Here is a 16,007-nt window from a genome sequence, read left to right as displayed (position 1 = left end):
CCCTCACTCCTGCCTGCAGCGGTCCTGTGGTTGCTGCTCAGATGCTTCCTTCTGGACCGCCTCCAGCCAGGCGGAATGCCTTAGAGGTGTCCTTTGCTCTGATTTCCCTGTGCAGACTTCGTAGAACTTATTCTAATTCTACCCCACTCTCTGGTGTGCTGCTTCTGTTATTTTTGCCCCATTTTAGCATCCCTGCCCGGGGCCCCCTATAAGTTTCTCTGCTTTGGCAGTTGGGGTGTTTATCTGTGTTAGCATCTGCGCAACCTAGAGTGTGGCGCATCCCGTCCGGTAACAGCACCATGCTGCCAATGTTAAGGGTCCTCACACCACTTACGTTGGGCTGGTGGGCCGTTAACGGCTAGGATGGCCCACCCTACAAGTGCTTGCCATCTAGCTATAAGTCTCTTCTAGGTCATTTGCTTTTTCGGACACTGACCCATTTAAACACGGTCTTTTAATATGAAACCTCTGGCAGGTGATTGTGCAAATCTTCTAATTCATCCCATTACCACACATACGGCGGTGGCAGTGAATCTTCAAGCAAAAACTATGTGCAACTGCTCCTATGGTCGTGAAAGTCCTCCTGCAGCAAGATGATAGTGAAGCACGTCCTTTCATGTTGATAATTCTTCGGAGGACGGAATATTCCTCCTGGTGTTAACGCAGAACTTCTGATGGTGGCGCAAAGGCTTTGGTGGTGGGCTTTTCTCTTTTAACAGTACCAGAACCTCTCTGGCGGTGGAAAACCCCCCTGGATGGTGAGAACCCTTCTGATCATTGCAGAACCCTTATGATGGTCGCACAACCTTCCAGGTGGTGACAGATGAAACCATGTGGTAGTTAAGCAAACCTTATAATTGTGGAATACTCATTCTGGTGGTAGCACCACCCTTCAGTCGGTGGCACACCGAGAAGCAGTCTCTCAAGCCTCCAGAACTTGATACCCGCCTAAATAGAACAGCTTATCTCAAGTGGAACCACTGCAAAGTGGCTGATAAAATACTGTAATAATGTCCTGTACAGCGCCATGCTTATACTTACTTTAGTACTTAAAAAGACAGCATGTGTTTATATGCCATCAAATGTACTGTTTTTACTGGCTCACCTCTTGCAAAGTATGAAAAATAAAACTTCAGCCACATTTCTTTTGCTATGGTGTGGCTGTTGATAGCTCGGATCAAACCTCCACCCCCCCTCCCCCAAGAATCGGGATTATATGTAAGGTTTTACAAGTGTGGTGGTATTTGCCAGTTTCAATAACCCCATCTACATGGGGTGGCACAATGACCACCAATAATGGTGTTCATCTGGTTTCTAAGCACGCCAGAGATTGGGCAAACATGGCAAGTGAGGAACAGGGAGATAGCAGGACTTAACGAGAACTCTGGTAGTGTGGTTCAACAACTGCCAAGTTAGAGGACATCTTCTAGCCTCAAATGATGCTGGCCAGCATTTCATGAGCAGAGCCTGGTCCTCCAGTCCTCCTACCGGAGAGAATGCCAGGGTCTCCTCAGAGTGTCCGACCATGTCAGATCAGTTCCCCAAGTTAGAGGACATGTTCCAGACCTCAAGCGATGCTTGCCAGCATTTCATGAGCAGAGCCTGGTCCTCCATGGTCCTCTTACCGGAGAGAATGCCAGGGTCTCCTCAGAGTGTCCGACCATGTCAGATCAGACCCCCAAGTTAGAGGACATCTTCCAGACCTCAAGTGATGCTGGCCAGCATTTCATTTGCAGAATCTGGACCCCCATGGTCTTCCTACCGGAGAGAATGCCAGGGTCTCCTCAGAGTGTCTGACCATGTCAGATCAGTCCCCCAAGTTAGAGGACATCTTCTAGACCTAAAGTGATTTTGGCCAGCATTTTATGCGCAGTCTGGTCCTCCACAGTCCTCCTACTGGAGAGAATGCCAGGGTCTCCTTGGAGTGACCGACCATGTCGGATCAGTCCCCCAAGTTAGAGGACATCTTCTAGACCTAAAGTGATTCTGGCCAGCATTTTATGCGCAGAGTCTGGTCCTCCACAGTCCTCCTCTCCTCAGGGTGTCCGACCATGTCAGATCAGTCCCTAGGATCCAGGTTCAGTCTTCGCAGTATATAATGCAGAAACCTCCGATCATTCCTGACACACGTTTCTCGCAGTCCTCTGAGTTTTGCTCCCTTACATTTCAAAGTGTCCCCTGCAGTCTGGGGAAAGAGGGTCTTAGTCTACATCTCGATAACACCCCAGAAATCTCTGCATAGTAAGAGCGCCAATTAGGAAGCCTCTGACTCATGGGAGCCTGCGGATTGTTGGATTTGTGAGGCTGTTAGTGCAAATCATTGCTCATTACAATAATGCAATGCTTTTAAAAGCCCCTAGGAAGCGCTGAATACGCAGCAGCGCTAAGGTGTTAAAAGAGATCCCAGCCATGGCACATGGATATTTGCTTTCCAAAGTTGCCTCCAGCAAGGAAATATTCTTCTAGTTCGATATGTATTCGCAGTTTTAACATTTGTTTCTGTGTACACTAAAGGCACATACCAGTAATGGTATGAACATTAAAGGATGCCTTCTGCGGTACACTGTGCTGTCCAGCCCAACCCTGCTCGTTTATCCTACCTATCCAGTCCTCTAAAGATGCCTGAGCACCAGTTTCTCCTCCCAGACCCTCTGCTTCTAAAACTCTGCCTCAGTTAAGCTCCTGGGTTTCAACAGAGTGCCGGATCTCACAACTTTTTATCCTCACATCCAAATCAGGTAGCTGTCTGAATTAATATATATGGTTCATGGTTACAAACAGAAGATTCGGATGAGCATTGTGGAAAATGAAATCAGCATCAAGCCTAGTGTGTATCATGTTCTTATTGATTCAAGCATACAAACCTTCTGCAGTCATTCTATATGACCAAAATGGTTTTGATTTTATGCAAAGCTGTCATGAAACCTCATTGGTGCTATTTGTCTCCTTCCCCCTTCTCATTTCCATATTTTGAAAGAATACAATAGGAGTATACCAGTATCTTGGATTGGTAAAATTCGATCTGAAAATTATTTGAATTATTAAAGTGCTTTCCTCAGTAAGACAAGTGCAATGTTCTTATTGTGACAACGTATACCTCAAATAATTGTTAGGAATGAACATTGAAACATTTTATGAGGAGCCAATTTACACCGTTCGCACAAGTAAATAATTCCTTTTTTAACCCCAGCAATCCTGCATAGCCGATATTTGTCCACCTTTCTCTCTGTAGACAAAACAAGGGTGCCCCGAGTATGATGGCGATACCAAGTCAGAGGAAATCTCTGGTGCTGCAGCTCTCGTTCTACCATTAAACATATTCTACATACACCCCAATGCTCCACCCACAAGGCTGTCAGGCTATAGTACACTGATGATCCCTAGTAAGGGTGACACCGGTATGACGTTGTTTGCAGCCCTGAGAACTGTGTTTCTTGGGTTGAGGAAGCTTTGAAAAAACATAGCACTGCTGTGCATGGCAAAGACTTCTCTGTTTGTGTGAGTTATTGGGTGAGTGTGAGTTTTACATAGGAAATTCTGGCATATATTGTGGGCAGTGGTATCATGAAAATGTTATAAAATTGGTGAACTGGAATACAATTTTGTACTTAACCAATTGTACATTGTTTGGCTTTTTATACCATTTCTTGCAGAAATTGTGTCGTGAAATGTTTCATTTGAACCCATTAGTTTAACAAATATTTTCGGGGCAGACCAAACGGCTTTGTATTACTTTAGGGTTCGCTTGCCATGCTTGGTCATTCATGCTAATTCAGAGAAAATATAAATTCCCCTCCACTAAAAAGTTTTCTTCTGCCACCACTTATCGCAAATCACTTAAATGCCGGAGTATCACCTGCCAACTCTGGTACCAAAATCGGTATCTGCCACTGTGTAGATAGTACAGAACAGTGTCAACAATGTGTATCTATGATAGAGCTGCCGGTAGAATGAGCAGCGGTGGAAATAGAGTCAACGTGCTGCTGCTGAAGGACGTGCATGCGCCTGTTAGTGATCTGGGCTCCCAATAAGTTAGCACACAATTCGCCACTCTTCTACCATCGCACGCGTTGTGGCACATGCTCTCACTTACTGGCTGCTGCACAGTCAAGTGTGGGGTCACGTGGCACAACCTTGGTGTGTGCATTACACTCCTACACTCAGGATCCCATGTATTCCCCAATCCTCACAAATCCTTTCATGCTTATTCAATAATCCATTGTTACATTTTACACTTATGCATTTATCCGTCCAGACATCCTACCACTCTTACATGCCCTTAAACTTTCCTTCATTTATCTTCAAAATCTTTTCTTAAAGCACCATACCCATAGACATACATTGCTACGCATAATCATTCCTTCACGCATCCGACCTCGCTCCCATTCATTCCTCAATCCTTGCAATCATATTCATTCACTTCCCTTCCTGCAACCTATCTCCACTCAGTCTGCTTACCCTTATCCCCATCGCAGTAAGTGTGCCTGTGTGCATAAACTCACAAAATGTTTTCACCATACAACCACATGCACTATTGACTTTGTCAATGCTTGTTTTCTTTGCATTCTGGGACTTGAAGTCATTCATTTCCCCATTATTTATCCAAGTCTAAAAGTAACAGATCAAAAAGAAAATAAAACAAAAGGACTGGACTAACATCTCCTGAATGGAATGTAGCATGTTGCATGTAACCTTTATTTTTTGTTAAAGAAAGGTTTTAGGTTTCACTATGTAGTAAGGACATTGCAAGAGCCGCCCTCTACTCTTTTCCCTCCATTTTGTGGTCGCCGATCACAATATTAGACTGCACAAATGCCTGGGGAATAATTGTGTCCCTCGGGAGGGTAAAGGGCTGAGTCGGCTCAACCAGGGGATCTTACCCGTTTCATCATCCTGTTCCCAAGGCAAACATGTTGAGTTTGATGTACCCCACGGCCGAGAACTTCAAGGGTACTAAGAAAAACAAACACATATTTGATGGGGTACATTCCTTGTCTGTGTAAAAGGTCTGTCTTTTATTTTTAGAAAGCAAACCTGTCAGAGTTAATGCACCCTAGTGCTTTTCTTCGAAGTGGAGTTCTTAGTCATCCCTCGAGCGCTTCACTTCCTCTCAATGTGCTCACTGATATTTCAACTAGAGGATGAGATGGTAATTGGTTCGTTGTGATTGTGGGGTAAAAAGGCAACCCCAGAGCAATAGAGATGGAGAGGCCATGCTAGGTCCCATTGTGAGTGGTGCTGGCTACGTGTGGGTTTCCATTGAAACATAAAAGCCAGTACAAAACAGTGATTTCAACATGAGGCCTAGTGAATGGGCGAGAATGGGCCTCCCTCCATTTCGTTACAATGTACAGGCACTCAGCTGAAGAAAAGTGTGATTCAGAACTGTAATATTACTAACATTGTCCAATGGATTCCAAAAAGACATGTGGCATTGCAGATGCTGACTTCGCGTAAAAAGGCAAAATGCCCTCTTTGACAGATTCAAAACTGCAACAGCGCACATGGAAAGAAAAGATACATTTTAAACACTGGGCATTTGGAAGCTAAACAGAAGGAATGATGCCTTACATTAAAGAAATAACGTCGAATAACAGACTGTGTTTTCAGGAATAAAGAGACTTCATTATATGATATAAAATCACAGCATGTAAAGAAAAAGGCCTTTTTCATCTGGTGTAAATTTAAACACTTGTTCCTTACTTAACTATGACCTATTTGTGTGAACAATACCAAGAGTGAACTTATTTCTGTTTATACAGTATGTAAAGAAAGATTATATTGTTAACAACAGGCCCTGGTGCAGTATTGAAAGTTAAATGTACACAGTGGGTAAATGCAATATGCAAGCCTTTGAGAATTGTTAACGGCAACTTGTTTTTCTCTCTGAGCTGAAACTTCGACCCCCAAGACATTTGGGGCTGGGTTTATCAAGGGAACGGGCTTGGAGCTTCAGTTAAAAATGTAAGAAATGTTGCAAGAGAGATCAGGACTGTAGGGATTTACAGATAACATGACCAACAGAAATGACCTTCAAGGTCAGCTCCCTCATTAATTGTGCATTAGCTCTGAGCAAAGATCTTTGAGGCTCAGGAGAAGAGGGTAGAATAAACATTGGCCCGAGCAGATGGCCTGGTCACATGTTTAAGGAGAAATGGAAACTTAGAGGGGAAAAGGTGGGGGCTACCTCTAATATAATGCATTTTAATAATAATTTAATTTTAAGAAAACTACAGTTTGAATTTAAATAGAAAAAAAGACAAACTTTTGTTTCAGACAAGACCTCAATTCACGCATCCTAAAAGAGGCAACAACAAAAATCCAAAATCCAAGGGAAAAAGAAAAAAAATGCATTTCTATATGTTTAACATTGGACACATGTTCCTAAATAAAAAGAGAATTGTGTGTCCCAGTGAGCCCAGTCCAGATTCATATTAAAGGGTATAAAGAGCCCGTCGGGACCATGTAAAAATGAAATGTGTGTGATGTACATAAGTTATGATCACAATTATGATTCTGGCATTTTTATACAACTGAGGAACTGGAAATATTGATAGAGTGATAGACAGTGAAATCAATGTTGGAAGAATGTAGTGTCAGAGTTGTAACTATTACGGCACAGCCACAAATCGCAAAAAAATGTGGCTCCACCCAGGAAGGGCATGCCAAAATAAAAGTAGTATTTTCCGACTTGCCATAAAATGTAGAATTAGAAAACATATAGATTCATGTAGTTATCTGAAAAATTAGTATAGCTGCCATGTTAGATTTTCAGAACCCAAAAAGGTAAAACCCACCTGTCATTTTGTAATGACAAATCTTTCTCCTCCCTCAGCTTCCATAACCCATACCTCCCAACTCCTGGTCCTATCAGCAGTCAGTGGTCGTCTTGGTGGGAGGTGAAGGGAGAGTGCTAGCCAATCCTTACAGTGGGAATTTGGATAATGTAGGAGTGTCATCAGTCCTATAAGAGGTCAATTTCTTGCGAGGAATACCTAGCAGAGAGCCCTCAATCCTTGCATTGGAGACAGTGACAGGGACATCTAGAAGCTAACTGGGACCCCATCAGAGGAGCGAGAGGAAGTCTGGAGAAAATCCTTGACTGAAGACCTTGACCAGATCTGTGCTGTCCTCGGGGAAGCCCTTGTGTTTCCCTCGATGCCCCATAATCAAAGCCTCCCATGTAAGTAGATTAATCCAAAAGCCATTCATTGTGTGGGGAGCTACCCGACTTTATCCCTTTCCATTAGTGGGTAGGAGGGGGGTGAAAAAGTGTAGGCCCTTGGCACATTGTTTTACAACCAATCCAATTTAATTCCACTATAGAAAATCACCCTATCCATTTATATTGAATTGAGTTGGGAACAGCCTGCCTTAATCCTTTCCATTACATTTTGGGTAGGGGGGAAGCCATGTAGATCCATAGCACATTGAATTGAAGTTAAATCAATTCATTCCCATATACAAATTCATGGGATGAGTGCTGTTAGAGTTCGGAACTAACAAAATTCATGCCCTGTGTGTTAGAGCTGGTATAAACAAAAAAGACTTGGGTGACTGTCCTTCTGAAACCCCTGACTCCAGTCTAGAAGGGCGGTCCTGAATCCTGAAAGAAGTGATCCTAATACGCTACCTTTCAAGTGAATGGGAAGTGGGTAAAACAAAATTTTCCACTTATTCCCTTGCATCCCAAACCAGAATTACCAAGCATTACATCTTATTTGTATGTGTGTTGCAAAACGAAACTCCCCATTTATTCGTGAGCATCCCAAACCAGAATCCTCAAAGCACTGCATGTCCTTTGAATGTGTGTTGAAAAACGATTTCCCCATTTGAGTTCCTTTTCCCAACCTTGCCTTTCAAATAAAAAGCCAAAACGGTTTTCCCATTCAGTTTCTTGCTCAAACATTGCCTTTCTAAAAATCAAGCCAAAACGGTTTTCCAATTGAGTTTCCTTCTCAAACATTGCCTTTCTCAAAATAAGGCCAAAAGTTTTTTCTATTGTATTGTTTGCTATTGGTTAATTTGCAAGAAATCTGATAGAAATTGTGACTGCCAAATTCACAATGTTACCTGCATCATATCGAAACTGGAAGTCCTTTAAACGTGTGTGAGTTAATTGGTGCAAGAAATTAGAATTTGGGATATTGTGTAGTGCCACAGTATTGGTGGTTGGTGTTGGTTCCTAGTCTTCTTTGTCAAACCTTAAATAAAAATATATATTCTTACTTCACACCTGCCTGGTTCCTAGCTAATTGAGGCTATAGAGGATGTTTGTTGGGGTACTGTGAGATGGGCTGGAGGCCTCACTAAAGTTGAATCTGTGCTTTGGGTGCGCGCAACCTTGCTTTGAGGGAAATGTACTCCCTGAGTTGAGTGTGACCACCTAACATAACAACATGATGTCACAACTAGAAATGTATATGAATATTATGTTCTCGTAAAATATGTACATAATGTAACACTTGGTTTTTAGTACTAAGTGCTGTAACTGTTGGCAGTAGGGCTGGAGCTAAAAAATAAAGCAAGCAATGCATTTCAGTGCAGCGCTTTCAGGGTGGCACATTTGGGTACAGGTCCCTTTTAGGCATGCCCTGTTGGCCACGGGATGCAGGGTGTGCGTAAAACAGACCTGCACCCAAGGTGCCCTGCTGAAACGGATGTGCCAAAAGCCCTGCGCCCAAACATGGCGTACAGCGCAACAAAAACAAAGCAAGAAAGTGCCGCAAAAAACACAAAACCAGATTTAGTGTTGCATCATTAACAGCACGTGAGTGACAGCAGCCCACATGAAGTAACATTTGGTCATGTGACCATAGTTAACAAACTAACATGATACACGAATAAAGGGCAGAACGTGTTGGAAAATATATTAGCGTGGACGTGTTTATTGTGTGCTTGTCAGTGCTTAATTAAAATAAGTGTTGGGGCTCAAATATTTTCTAACACACCCATGACACGTCAGGATGGGCACTTCCCCTGAACCCCCAGTGGTTGCCACTACCACGGCTGCTCCCCATGCTGTCAACATATATGGGGGTTAAAGCTGCAACTCCCTCCGGATTATTGTGGTTGACGGTTGTACTCAGTCACTACAGCAGATGTATGAGTTACAAATACCAATCAACATACACATAAAATAACATACTCATCGTGTCTTGACATGAGACACATGTTTTATTGTGTCTTAAAACACAATCATCATTTACCTTTTGCTCTGATTCTATAGGTGTTTATTATGTGACTGTCAGTTACAATGATAAAGTCGCCAAAACATTACTCCATAATCAAACTGTGTCTGAGACAATAAGTGCCGGGGCTCAGAAACAAGTAGCAGGGCTGAGCCCTGGCAAACACCGCCACAAATTCAGTCAGACAAGCACACTTTTATTCGGCATAATACCTTTAAGTATTAAGCACCAGTGTTTGTGCATCTCAGGAGATCGAGAAAAATGTTACTGCCCAAGGGCGAAAGCACCACGCCAGAGCCAAGTTCTCCCGTCAGCTTCAGTGAAATGCTATGTGGCACCAGGAACCTACAGAAATGATAGTAATATGATGTCTCGGAAACAACTCTCTGTGGCTTTTGCTTTCCGAGTCCAGGGCTGGCTTCCCTCTGGGAAAGGCCCGCGGTCGCATCAGGCTAGTCATAAACATTCATACATTTCTTCGAATATCTGTTTCCCACCTGCAGCATTTGACGCCGCTCTCCCGCGCCCTTCTGCCATGGCCTATTAGAACGTACACAGACACACTGCATGGCTTAATATCAGCCTGGGCCTGCCACTAGGCCTTCACGAGAGGCGAACTTACCCTCCGTCGAAGGGGTTCTCGCCGGGGATGACGTGCGTGCTGTCCCGGCCAACGAGGAACTTGATCCGGCTGTAGAAGGACTGCAGGTTCTGCTGGGACACGGGGGCTTGGGTCTCCTGGATGATGTCCAGGGGGTCGGGAGAGCCCAGGCACAGGGGGTTCACGTGGCATAGGGGCTGCAAGCAGCAATCTGGGTCCATACAGTCCACCAGGCCATCTGCAAATGACAAAAGTGGGGACAGTCCCCTCTGGGTTAACAAGGGAGGAATGGACAAATCAAAGAAGGGCTTTATTTTTCCATGATTTATGGTACCTACACCCATTCCCCTCCCCCTCCCACGAGACCTTGTAACTTGTATTTAAAGTACCACCCTATCTGATGTCCCCAAATCACAAGACACCTGTGCTTTACTAATAACCTTGTACTCTCACCTGTCCGTTGTTGTGCACTGCCAGTCTCAGGATCAGCTGTGTTAACAGTCAGATGCTCGATGCATTCAGAAGTGTGGGACTTGTTCCCGGCAAGTAGATATGCACAGAGTCCTTGCACACAGGCGAATGCGAGGCCATGGCAGCCAGGCACCCACCCACATGGGTGTAGGGAGTGCATCGGGAGTTATGAATATGAACATATCCACATGCAGACAAGGCAGACAATTGATGAATTATTCGTAGGAAGTGACGTCACCGGAAGTGACATCATATTTTTCATTCCGTCAGCTGCGGGGGCGGGGGGACTAAAACAGTGGAAAGCATGGATAGGAACATGTTTTCTGTCCATCTTTCCACACACACATCGTTAACTTGGTCCATGAGACGATCTGCCCTGGCCCCCTTGCCTTTTTCTCCGCAGTACACATCACTTAGTTTATCCATGTAACAGTCACCATTTTAGCAGGGCCCCAAATTCTGGCAGATTAGATTCAACTACTTCTAGTATTACAACGTTTATCAGTCTATCTCTAAACTATCCCCATCTAGAAAGGTATTACACAGGGGTGTTGCTAGGTCTGGAAAAGATCTGGAGCTGCGCTAATATCGGGACTGTCGGGACTCGGGGCTGGCTAGCCTTTTGGATGTAGACCCTGAGCTTCTATCCAGTGCTACAACCAAAAGACCAGGGCTAGAGCCCCCTCACCACCCACCCCCTAACAACACCTCTGGAATCATACATTGTCGATGCAAGCCTCAACTGCGGATATGGGCCCGCATGAAGAATGGGGACGAGCTGCGTGGTAAGAAGGGACAAAGGAACGGGCAGCCGGGATGCGCTTGCCGGTCCATATGAATCATCAAATGCTATGCAGTGGCGCCCAGTGTCTAGCAGTGTACTGCCAGCTGGCTGTTATTATGCCCATCTGCAGTACCCTGAAATCCTGCAAGGCCAGATGCATAGTTAATAGAGAGCATTTTGAGAATACACGAAAACAAGGGGCACAATACAAAACTCTCACGAAATGGATGTTGACACTGTTCCCTATCTACAATGTGTTTCTTAATAGCTCCCCCCACCTCCTTTTTGTTTACCCAAATACAAATTAAATGAGTGGTCGACAAGCATGGCAGTAGAATATACCATTACAGGATTCTCTTTGTAGCAACAGTGTACAGCAACGTATGATCGAAGAGGAGGGGGTAGAGTGAGGAGCTACACTGAACGAAGGGGGCAATAGGTAGGCACTGGCGAGTAGATGTATTTGTATGAGGGAAAAATAGTGACTAAAATGCTGATGACAGAGAGTGGAGGGAATGGTGGCTGAGAGACGAATGGAGAACATTGAAAAAAGAAATGGAGAGGTGACGTAGGCAGAAGCGTAGACAGGGTAGCGCCTGAGCGGGTAAGGCCCACCCAAAATCTGTAAATGCCCACTCAGCAGAGGGTATACAGAATATTCCCCTGAAATAATTTACATCAAGAGCTATTTTACCTAAAATTGTTTACTGAAAGAGTTTTTCATCAAAAAGATCATTTACTGATTTTTTCAATATCGAATGTTAACTGTTTTTAACATTAGATATAACACTATGACCTTAAAGAGAATGTTTTTAAGGCCGGAAAACAGGGGGTCGGGGAGACCCCCAATAAAAAAATTAAAAAAATGAATTAGGTGTCCAGGTTTTCGGTATACAATTTTCAATAGATAAACACTTTTAGTTATGTGAATCTACATTTGATAAATACGTTTTAGGTGAAAGAATTACGTTGAAACATACTTTAGGTGTAAAAAATTCGGTGTAAAGACATGTAACCTCAACAGCGTTGTATGGGCCTTTACAGATGTTAATGTCATTGCACTGGGCCCAACTACATTAGCTTCAGGCCCCGCTTGTTGGACAACCCTGGCTACGCCTTTGGATGTAGGGGAACGAAAGAGTGAGTAAAGGTCTACCAGCTGAATAAAAGAGGGAACGTTGTTTTTAAGCTGGTAAATAATCTGTGAATGAGCCCTTGCTTGTACTTCTGGAGGTCTAGGGAAGTGTGCGAGTGCACGCCGGGTTGCCGAAAGGAGGAGCATTTGCAGAAACCCTGTAAAGGTACTACATCCAACACAACACATCTCAGCCACTTAACCAAGCGGAGGAGTCTAGTAATCAGTAAGGAGGAGCTGGGGAGCCACAATCTCCCTTGGAGTCCTTACAAATCATGAAGCACCCCAGCCACCTGCAAAGTATGAAAATAAAATTGAATGGAACCCAAACGCAAACCTGTCTTGCACCAAAATTGGATCCACCACTGGCATTGCACATATGTATGCCCGGCATCAGGGCCTTTCAATGTTTTCAGAGGAAATGGTCACCCAAGCCTTTGGGTAGCCCCTGTGAGTCTAACAATGAAAGCTTAAGAGCTTTTGTTAAGTGGCGATTTAAGGTTTCAGCTCCCGTTACCTGCATTTGTTTGTTCTACTGTGCAGAGGACAATAAAGCTTTCCGTTCATATACTCCATGCCATCTCTGCCTCTGCATGGCTTCATTTTAGTCTTTGACACAAGCTTAACAGGTTGCAACTGTGGACATACGCATATTCCCCATGTAAGCCACATTGGTATTATATTGATTCAGAAGACCTGTAATCCAGCAAGGAATAAGTTCAAAAGTTGTGACGTCTGAAAAACAAAGCAAATAATATTCCAAGAACTCTTCCCATTCCTTGATATATATGATAAGTTATTTATAACGTGCTTAATACCCAGAGGTTTCTAAGCGCGGACCCGGGGAGCGAACCTGTGTTGCTCCGTGTCGTCTTGCTTCCTAGGAGAGCATGTTGCCCCTGAGCTATTGCATTGATTGTTCGATCAGGTGAGTGTCCAATTTCACCAAGTGAAACTGATTAGGTCCTGAAAAAGATCTATGTGTCTTTCCACTGCCCTTTTGCATTTCGAAACTTTAAACTACTCCCCAACCTTACCCCCACCCCCATTGATTACATTTCAGCTTTCCCATCTGAAGGCAAGGCGGGCCTCTAGGCACCATCTTGAAATTGGCACCGCACTTCAACCGGCCCTGCCCCTAGGTACCCTTGTGTGTGCAGCCTACAGTAGGACTTGAGGAACGAGCGGCTACGGACCACCAGCCAAGCTTTTGAAGGGCATGGTATACAGGATATATTAGACTCCGGAATCAAGAGCACTTTCCCTTCGGGCATGGCAGAAGGCGTATTCTGGAACGATAACCTCCATGCTCTGAGAGGATCTCTGTAAAATGTGCTCACAGACGGCACTAGGATATAATTGCCTCTATACGCTCTTCCTTTGTCTGGGGCACGTTCATTTGCATTTAGATGGAACCTTGAAAGCGAGAAGATCCCAACGTGTCCCGGAATCATTTCACCGTCTTCACCCACCGGTATGATGGTCTCTTGGGTCTTGGTGGGGCCGCGCTACATGTGCTCACCTTCGTCTTACATTAAATCGAGTGAGTTTTACTGGCAAAGGCCTGGTTTTCTGCTGCTCAGGGAGCACCTAGGCTTCTTGAAGGCTTTCATTGTGGTTGTATCTGTTCATCATCCTTTTAAAGAGAAGACGATTATCCTGCTTTAAGATGTACAAATGTAAGGTGACCAGATTTTCAAAATAAAGAACCCGGACGGGCCACTGACATAGACGTAGGGCTTCAGTTTCAGTGTCCATAAACACAAAAGAAGGACTAACATACAAATAGGACTCCAATGAAACCATAGTCCTACTTCTATGTCAGTGGCCTATTCGGGCGCAATACACAGGGTGTATTGCAAGCACAGAACTCTCATTGGCAGAGAGACCATGGAAAAAGCGTGGGGGCATGGAGGTAGAGCAGAGAGAAAGGTACGAGAATGGTGCGTGTCCCAATTTGGGGATTTGTTAAATCGGTTCCAGGCAAAAACCGTCCCTCAAATCTCACGACATGGTTTTAAAACTTAAAAACTCTCCCTAAGCAGGGACCAAGGGGCATACCCAGACAGTCTGGTCAAACTAACAAATGCCATCTCCATTCCCATCGCTCGCAGGTGTTTGTGGTTTCTGTTCCATTTTATGAACAAAGCCTCAAACCATAGCCACCTCCAGTGAGGTCTTAAAGGTGGACAACTTGGCAGTAAAGGTCCCATTTAAGGGGGGCTCTGTGGTTCGTGCTGCTTCCCAAACCTTTGCAAAGCGGGAGCACAATGAATGAGCGCAAAAGTAGTAGAGTCGGGGCAGCCAAATCCATCCCGCTCAGACCATTCAGCCCAACCACATCTTTCATTTGGCCACATTGGCTAATGGTGTCATTGTGTGTTGTGCTTTTTTGCACTCGCTCTTACCAATTGTAAGTTTGGCTCATTCAGAAATGTTTTTCCATTATCGCATCTTCTCAGCGCCTAGAGACACTTTCAGGGTACTGGAGCGCTATAAAAGTGTCACCAGTCCATCAATTTCTTTCCCAAAAGAGTTGGAGTTATTGCACTTTCAAACCAAATTATTACTGTTTCCCTGGAATGATCAACAGTCCAGAATGTGTATGTATTTTATAATTAGCCAACGCTTTTGCTATGAATTTCTGGAAATAATTGTACGGATGTTTTGGGTTCAAATAGTGTCAATGTTACCTGCCACCCACTAGTCTTTGTACCGTATTCCAACGAGGCCCAGTCGCGATCTGTCCGACAAGGCAATAATGAGCCTAGTCATGTGTTGAGTGCCAGGGCATGGAGGCAGGGACCCACTGGCCCTCCCCAGCTTCAGAAAGCAACACCATTCTCATCACCCAGTCCATGCATTGAAGGGTAGTCATGTTAAGCCTTCTAATGGGCTTCACTCCTGTAATCAGGACTTCAACTGCACTGGGTGGATTCTCACTGCATACCAACATCATGGGTTGGCCATGGAAGATCTTATAATGGCGCCCTCCTTCAAGAGCCGGGTGTATGCACCACTCCGCCCGACTCCTGGGCTGATACCACTCAAGTCCAGCCTGCCTTCTATCAGGTACTCATCATCACTCTTGAGCACGTCTAATCTAATCGCCAAGGTCTCGGATATGCCCTGGGAGTACCTTAGTGCAGAGTTTTTACACATGGAAACGAATCTTATTGACAATTTATAGCGTGCACATCACACATTCTTGCCAATAAATAAATTGGCGTTGTTTGCTTACTCAATATAGTACTCCCTCATAAAGCAAAAAGCTGAGTAAGCCATCCTGGGATTCACAGCTGTGGTCTGTAAATTACACTAAGATCTCTGAACCAGGCGCCTAACCCACAGAGCTAGCGTACGAGCTTTTCACACCATGAGTGTGTACATGTGAAAGATACTGCTGCCATGCCCGCACCTGGCTCCTGCTGCCTAGTGCCGATGGCACATGTATCGTTTGCGGAGTGAACACAACCTAAAGAATTGGTAGGATGCGTGCCCTTGAGCTTTTTAGCTCAGCTGATGGGAGTCTTTGCCAGAGGTTCATTCTAGAAGCCCAGACCTCTGCAGCCCCAACACAGGGCCAGGCTATAGACGTGGTCCAGGAATCTTCACCACACAGAGGTCTCTAAACCTTTGATGAGGGATGTCCTTTAGGAGGTCAGGAAAGAAAGAGAGGCCAGGGCCCAGGAAAGAAAATAATGGGAGAGCACAAGGGCTGTAAAGTGGGGAGCAGACCCCCCTTTTGGTGTTACCTACTGTATATATATATATATTTGGTTGTGCAGTGAGAAGTGATCTTGCCTTTTAACTGCATGTTTTTCT

The 16,007-nt window shown here is 44.5% G+C and overlaps 1 protein-coding gene across 11 annotated transcripts in view; it reads right to left on the bottom strand.

The window, feature by feature from the left end:
- Positions 1-16,007, bottom strand: part of TENM4 (teneurin transmembrane protein 4) — a 2,472,585-nt gene that overhangs the window by 195,288 nt on the left and 2,261,290 nt on the right. For all 11 annotated transcript variants that reach the window (XM_069639906.1, XM_069639908.1, XM_069639907.1 and 8 more), the window contains one exon: positions 9,814-10,030. In XM_069639906.1, coding sequence (XP_069496007.1) covers positions 9,814-10,030 — 217 coding nt within the window. The remainder of the gene's footprint in view (positions 1-9,813; positions 10,031-16,007) is intronic.

The sequence above is a fragment of the Ambystoma mexicanum genome, chromosome 7q (genome assembly GCF_040938575.1).
Source record: "Ambystoma mexicanum isolate Mex_15411 chromosome 7q, UKY_AmexF1_1, whole genome shotgun sequence".
In the NCBI taxonomy this organism is placed as follows: Eukaryota; Metazoa; Chordata; class Amphibia; order Caudata; family Ambystomatidae; genus Ambystoma; species Ambystoma mexicanum.
Note: the sequence above shows the minus strand (reverse complement) of the source record. Positions and strands in the feature narration are given on the sequence as shown.